At 47.1% G+C, this 7,500-nt stretch overlaps 1 protein-coding gene across 1 annotated transcript in view; it reads right to left on the bottom strand.

The window, feature by feature from the left end:
* The window catches only part of veph1 (ventricular zone expressed PH domain-containing 1), a 66,009-nt gene that overhangs the window by 24,684 nt on the left and 33,825 nt on the right, over positions 1-7,500 (bottom strand). The window contains exons 7-9 of the mRNA XM_030381520.1: positions 4,999-5,219; positions 2,648-2,941; positions 1,982-2,352 (exon numbers count right to left, since the gene is read on the bottom strand). Of these exons, the coding sequence (XP_030237380.1) occupies positions 1,982-2,352; positions 2,648-2,941; positions 4,999-5,219 (886 nt within the window). The remainder of the gene's footprint in view (positions 1-1,981; positions 2,353-2,647; positions 2,942-4,998; positions 5,220-7,500) is intronic.

Genomic DNA, 7,500 nt, shown 5'->3' with positions numbered 1-7,500 from the left:
CTGAGCGGCCGGGCTGCTGCCGAGCTGCCCCCGGCCGAGCTGCCCGTCCGCTCGTCCACAAAATCGTAGCTATGCTCTGATTGGAGGGGTGTGGGGAAGATGGAGGTATTTTTCAATTGTGCCCCCTTCCTACGTAGGAGGGGGCGCCGAAACTGAGTCGCTCGTTTGGTAACTGTAGGCGGGTTACTTTCAGAAATGCATACCTCACTCAAAAATCATGTACAGACTTTGTGTGTTGTTTTCATAATATGTCCACTTTAAAGAAGAAAAGTTACTGCATTAATCCCAGAGAGAAAACTCAAGTAAAGGGAAGATATATAAATAAATAGATAATCTTATAAAGTAAAGCAAACATTAGTCTGGCTTTCGTTTTAACAGCTGACTTTACCAAAAAAGATGGCTTGCCATGACATAATTCTGTAATTCTTAATGTTAACAAGTTATTTATACTATTGCTACCTCTAACATGTAACATATGAGCTTTGCCAGAAGGTGCATTAGAGTTTGGCTAACATCCTCTGTTATTCTAAACTTCTTGATTTAGTTTAGGAGATTAGCACTTTACCGTAAACTAGAATGTCTAGAATTAACATTGCATCATGCGTCACAGGTTTTGTGGTAAACTTTGTAGTCTTGTGTGTAATATAGATAATATTTGTTGTAGTGGTGATAGAATCACAATAATAGTCGCAAGAAGAGCTATATAGAAATAGATATGGATATTGTTTGCTAGTTTAATCTAAGTCAGCCTGCTCAGCCATCTTGTCTCTGTAGGAACACTTAAACTTTCCTCCATCTATCGTGGGGATCTCTCGCTGCCTTCTCAGATATCCCCTCGGTGCATGTCAAGAAATGCTGTGAAGCTCATGTCTAGTAAAGCTGGTCAATACTGCAATCATAAATGTATAGTACAGTACATTCGACAAGGAATGCATTTATAATTCCCTAGCAATATATTGACCTCCCTTTGAGTGAATCTACTTTGCAGCTGCTTTCTCTGTGTGCTGAGTAAGGAACATACACATGCAGGCGCAGATAAAGAGAACCAAGACTCGTAATTCAGTCCAACAGTAAAAACAGTGCGGGGGTGTGTGTATGTGGACCTGTTGTATGTTTGCGTGAAGAAGCATGAGAAACAAGAATAGGAGAATGAGTGAGACAGAGGGAACTAGAGAGAGGGAGAGGGAGATGTATAGAGAGATTGCAAAAGAGAGCGAGAGAGAGCGAGAGACATAGAGAGAGGAGAGACAGAGAGAGGCAGTAGGGTTATAGCAAGAGATGGTGAGAGAGATGGAGAGAGAGGTACAGAGAGAGACAAAAAGAGAGAGGGGAGAGAGCCCTAGAGGGGGGAGGGATACGTATGTATAAACAGTATGCATATATATAGAGAGAGAAGCTAGAAAGCTGGAGAGACATAGAGAGAGGGTGGAGAGAGTTAAAGATTAAATGCAGTGTGCCTTCAGTTGATATGTGCTACTCACGTCAAAACTTAGCCCCCGGTAAAACAGATTGACAAGCCTAAAAGCCCCACATTGAGTCCTGGCAGTAACACAGGAGTGCATGTGTGTGACATTGTGTGAGTGAATTTGTTAGCGGGCGAGACTAGTGATGTTTGACATATACCGCTATATGATTAAACCCAGCCAAAACATGTGTAATCGAACCCCATGCTTTGGTACACTGCTTTTAACTCCTTCTCTGCACTTCCGTTAACCCCTGTGCTTCCATCCTTCCAACCACGTCCTGCACCGCTTCACATGGGCTCGGATCAGCGGGACTAACAGGCAAAGTATGAGCTGGAGATGAGAAAGTCGTTCGGAAATTCAGTGATTAGTCTGTAATGCAGTCGGGAAAATGTTTGTATAGTCTACTTATTCACCGGTATGTATTGAGTGTGTGTATACACAGACACACACACACACACGTAAACATGCACACGTGTATACATACACACGTGTAAACACACACACGCACTCATTACCTTCGATAAAACATTGCTCTGGAACTGGGATCTGGGTCACCATTTCTTTACAGAACGCTTTGATGGTCTCCATGTTGTTTTTCAGGTGAACGTGAAGTCGATCCACTTCCTCCTCCTCCTCTTCCTCCCTCTCCTCCTCCCCCCCAGCCTTCCCTCCCTTTTCTCCATCTGCTTCTTTCGTCCCACTGTCTGTGGCGGGGCTGCCGTCGGTTGCCTTCCTCTCCGGGGGCGGGACTTCCTGCGGATCTCCCTGCTGATTGGCCAGAGCATGGGGAGGGGTGGCGTCAGCGGTCATCGTTCCCTCTGCGTCTTCGCCGTTGTCCGAGTTGAAGGAGCGCGAGCGGACGGCGTGGAGGGCCAGGCTCTTTGACCTAGGAGGACCAGGTACACATCCCCACACCAAGTTATCATTTAGCACGACGGTATAGTCAGGTACAATACAAAACAGTGCAGTATAATACAGCGCAATACAGCAAGGTACACAGCCATACAGTGCTGTGTAACACGGTCTAACACAGCTCGGTACAGTCAGCTACAATACAATCCAGAACATTACAATATAGCACATCGGCTTCCACCATCAGTGCCTGCACTCTTATTACACATGAAGTGTGGACCATTAAGGGTCCCCAGTGGGCCAGGGGTCCGGGGTCGGCTCCGACAGACCTGTTGAACCTCATCTCCCGCCGCTCCAGCCGGGCGGTCTGCCCGGCGCTGTACCTCCTCTGGGGGGCCGGCGACTCCCCCTCCCCTTCCTCCTCCTCCTCCTCCTCCCCCCCAGCCTCCTTCTCTCCCCCCTCGGCCCCCATCTTCTCCTCGAAGGCCTGGATCCTGATCTGGAGATGCTGGTCCGACCCCACTGCTCTGACCGCTCCTGCTCCCCCTTTGAATCCTCCTGCTGCTGGGCCGTGCGCTCCCATAGGAGCTGCACACTGGGACGCCGTGCGCTCGTTTCCAAGGCTGTAACACACACACAGAAATGCACACACACGTGACAGACTGCGGGGCTGGAATGTGTGTGACTCTGGGCACGTGAGGATACAGCAGGAGAGATGAGGCTTGACCGATCATCACGTGTTTAAACCGAGTTTCAGACCGAATGACTTTAACACATTTAGTGATTCATTGGTACTGCTCTTAAATGAGCCTACACTCTCTCTTGCGCTCCAGCTCTTTTTTTTTTTTTTATTTAGTTTGTATATCCAAGGCTTGTTTCTACCTCACATCATCTCCCTCTCTCTCGCTCTCTCTCTCTCTCCCCCCCTCGCTTTCCCCCCTTCCCTGTCTCTCTCTCTCTCTCTCTCTCTCTCTCTCTCTCTCTCTCTCTCTCTCTCTCTCTCTCTCGCCCTCCTCCCCTCTCTTTCCATCCCTCTGTGTATATTTATCTGTCTTTCGCTCTGCCGGGGGCCATTCCATCTTCATCAGACCATCCGCTTGTTGTTGGGTGGAAACAGACTTCCAGGGGCCCATGCGCTCGTTTTTTCCTCTCTCCTTGCCCTCTTGCTCTCCCTTTCAGAGAAAAGCACTCTGCCTTTCTCTTCGTCATTCTCTCCCCCGCCTCCCTCCCTTCACCCGACGCAGAGACCCCCAAATAGAGGGAGTCAGAATCCCTATGAGAGGAACGTGGAGCACTGCCAAGCCGTTTTGAATAGTGTTAACTATATGGGGAGTGCAGCACACTTTTGGATACGTTAACACACACACACACACACACACACACACACACACACACACACACACACACACACACACACACACACACACACACACACACACACACACACACACACACACACACAGACGGTTTATTCTTTCCTTTTTGATGATTACTTTTTATTTGAATACAAAACGAGTTTGGTTTGGCAGTAGCGTATTTTCAGAACCACGCTGAGCCATATTTTGATAAAGGTAATTTTGGATTTTAATGGTCGATAAAATCAAGTAGAATGTTACAATAAGGCCAACTAAAACAGTAATGCAGGTTTGGGGTCCAATATCTTGTGTTTTGTTCTGTATACAAGTTTTAAATACAGCATTTCGGTCGATTAAAACATGACGAGTTTGCCTGGCTGGTCGTTACAACTGAAGTAGCTTTAGATGACTTGCCAACCACAGAGCAAACGAAAACTCCCTGAAACAACTTTTACAACAAACATTGTTCACATTTGTTCAAAATTGTTCACAATGGATGGTATTTACGAAATAAATGGTAAATAAACATTTTTGATAATGCCCACCACATGATGATGCTTACGTTAAGGCTATTTAGTTTATCACTGCGTTCCTGCTTTAGTTTATTTAACTGTGAAGTTTATGTGGAATAGGCCTAGACATAAAGTCGGACCACATTCATCCAACACTCAAAAGGTATCTTCTGTTTGTCTCAAGGCGCTGTTATGGTGTTGGTTTGTCTAGGTTTTGAAGGTGGCCTTGTTGTTCTATTGTGTTTTCTGCTATGGCCACCTCCTCAGCTGCTATGGCTATGGCACACTGTAAACACACATATATATATATACATACATGTGTGTGTGTTTGTGTGTGTGTGTGTGAGTGTGTGTGCGTGTGTGTGTGATGTCTGCGTGGACGACCTCCAGAACAGCACAGAGTAGAGATTGTGAGTAAAAAAGGACAACAATAATCCACCCTCGCAATATAACTAATTGGGTCCCAGGGTGTCATTTTGTTGGCCTTTTTAATGTTTCTATACTTGAACAATAGCTGAACCGTATGCCCTAGGAGGTAAGCTTTTACCTCATTGACACCTACACAAGTGACCCATATAAAAGCCCCATCCTCCTCCTCCTCGTCTTCCTCCTCCTCCTCGTCTTCCTCCTCCTCCTCCTCCTCCTCCCCCTCCTCCTCCTCCTCGTCTTCCTCCTCCTCCTCCTCCACCTCGACTCCCTCCTCCTCCTCCTCCTCCTCCTCCTCCTCCTCCTCCTCCTCCTCCTCCTCCTCCTCCTCCCCCTCCTCCTCCTCCTGCTCCTCCTCTTCCTCCTCCTCCTCCTCCTCCTCCTCACCTGCATTGCATGGCGGGGCTCTCCCCCAGCTTCCGCTCCAGCAGCCGAGCGATGGCGCTGAAGGAGTTGCTCATCCTGTAGATGTCCTTGCCGCAGCCGCCCAGCACGCAGGGGTAGCGCTCCGTCAGGGCCCGGATCTGCATGAGCAGCGTGTGGTGGAAGCTGTGCTCCATGTTGCCCAGCAGGGACACCAGGTACACCAGGGAGCTGCACGCATGGGCCTGGGGGAAGAGGGTGGATGGTTATTGGGATTCAAAGTGTCGGGTGTAAAGCAGAGAAAGAGCAATGCACCCTTCCACGTGTCACGCATGTGGTGACATTGAGGGGCAGGGTCTTGTCATCATCGGCTATAGGGTGTTTAGAGCTATGGTGGCATGGGTTTAGGTTGGATCCCCACTGCCCGTGACCTACCAGCGGGCATCCTTGAGCAGGGAGTCTAACCCCTACATACGGGTGAGTGCCCGGTGTGTGTTCACTGGAAGTCCCTGATGGCTGTTTGTGATGAGGGAAAGACAAAAAGCAGGGAAAGTACGATGACCCTGTTCCTTGTGTTGAATGTATTCTCGTTGGTTATGCTTCCAAGAGAAGTTGGGTAAATGTGCTGTAAATTAGGTCAAACTAGGACAGAGCAAACAACTATGTTTCCTGATTAGACACATTCCTCCTTTACACTTTGAAGTCGGGAGCAGGGCTGCGAGCATGCGCTGCTTTGGTTTGTAGAGCACAGAAAGACAAAATGTAATCAAAACATATGGAGCTGAACTGTGATAGTAGAAAACTCATGTCTCTATGTTTGGAATGACATCATTCCTCTCTTTTGGCTCTTTGAGGTTTCCCAGTGTGTATAATGTTAAATCTACACACACCGTTTAATTAGCCTGCTAATAGGTGCTTAATCCAAATATGTACAGCTGAAACAATGTGTACAGAGCACACCCATGAGCCAATAGTAACATGCTGTCTACAATCAAACACGCTTTCCATTTGAGAGGCCAGCGATACATGTGGCGTCGTTTATTGTCTCATTAAAGTATTGTATTGTATTATCTGAGAGGCATTCTACGGACCAAGGATGAATGTTTAACAATAGAAAGTTGGGGGGGAGGGGGGTAGTGGAACACATTAGATAGCTTTATTAATTTGCAATTGCCAATATAGACATTTCAGTGAAGAGGTAAAAAGTTTTCAAAATGTGAGTTTCAAATGGTAGATAATGAATGGTAAAATGGTGAAATACTTCTGCAAACCGTGCTAATAACCCATTCTGAGCAGCTGTATTTGTACAGCCCTGCTGTGACCCGGGGTTTGAATACAACCAACATTGTCTAGCAGTGAGGACCCAATTATCTGTGTAATTAATGAAGACTGGCTCCATAACCCCGACCATAACAAGACCGGCTATGCAGTCCAACACCCCGATTATCACACCGTCTACTGCTCACTCCTTACCCTCCTCGCCTCCCTCCCCTGGCCTCTCTTTCTCCCCGTACCTCGCCCCCTCCAGCCCTCTTGTAATGCAGGGGGATTCAGCCAACCAGCACCACAGGTGGACACATGCGTGCCCGAGGTTAAAACCAACACTGTTAAAGCCTAACCATACTACTTAAGCTTGTAAGCAACTCGGACAGGTCTGAACAAAATCAAAGGCATGTCTCCGAACTGTGATTGGGGAAAAAGATAAATCTGTGATTGATTGACGAGCGCGGTAGCCCAACGTAGTCATTAGAGGCGTCGACACCAAGGCCGTAAATAGTGGAAAGGAATGCAGCCGCAGCCTGGTCTGGACGGGGTCTTTCACGGACCCGCTCCACGCTGCGGCGCATGTAAAGGCCTCCAGTTAAGACGGAGTGCAGAGGACCCGGCTCTGTCTTGCAAAGAAATACGTCAAAGAAACTGTTCTTTTACGAGGACTGAAAGTCCCCCTCTGTAAGAGAGCTGCAGGAGAGCCCCCCCTTGACAAAAGTTGAATAATACAGTTAATCTCTCTTCTATATATCCTCGTGCCACATTTTGAATTTTGTGGCATGAGGATTTTGATGTTGCGTTTTGGAGTTCTCGTATTTATTAAGGGGAAAATATCTTTCACTTGATTTCCTTTAGTTAAAAGCTGTGTCAGAGCTACATAATTCAGACTCAAAAGAATTGTCACTGACAATTTCAAACAGGTTTTCAAAACATAAAATCTTGGGGACTTTTTGGAGGACAAAATGTTCATGTTTCGTAACGCAGCAACCGGTTTCAATCACTCCATCCGTCACAGCTGTTTGTTGCATGTGTGCATGTGTTTTTAATGTGTGCGTGTATGTGTTTGTGTGTGTGTGTGTGTGTTTGTGTGACTGCATGTTGGTATTTATGAACCCATAAATGCAAATTCCCTCTTTGGGCAGATAAAGTGCTCTTCCATCCTTTGTTGGTTTGTTTGTGCATGCGTGCGTTGGTACCACGACATGTTTGTCTTTGCTTGTGTTACTCCTTCCTTGCAAGAAGGAGTTGACTCACTGT

Source organism: Gadus morhua, chromosome 16, assembly GCF_902167405.1.
Source record: "Gadus morhua chromosome 16, gadMor3.0, whole genome shotgun sequence".
NCBI lineage: Eukaryota > Metazoa > Chordata > Actinopteri > Gadiformes > Gadidae > Gadus > Gadus morhua.
Note: the sequence above shows the minus strand (reverse complement) of the source record. Positions and strands in the feature narration are given on the sequence as shown.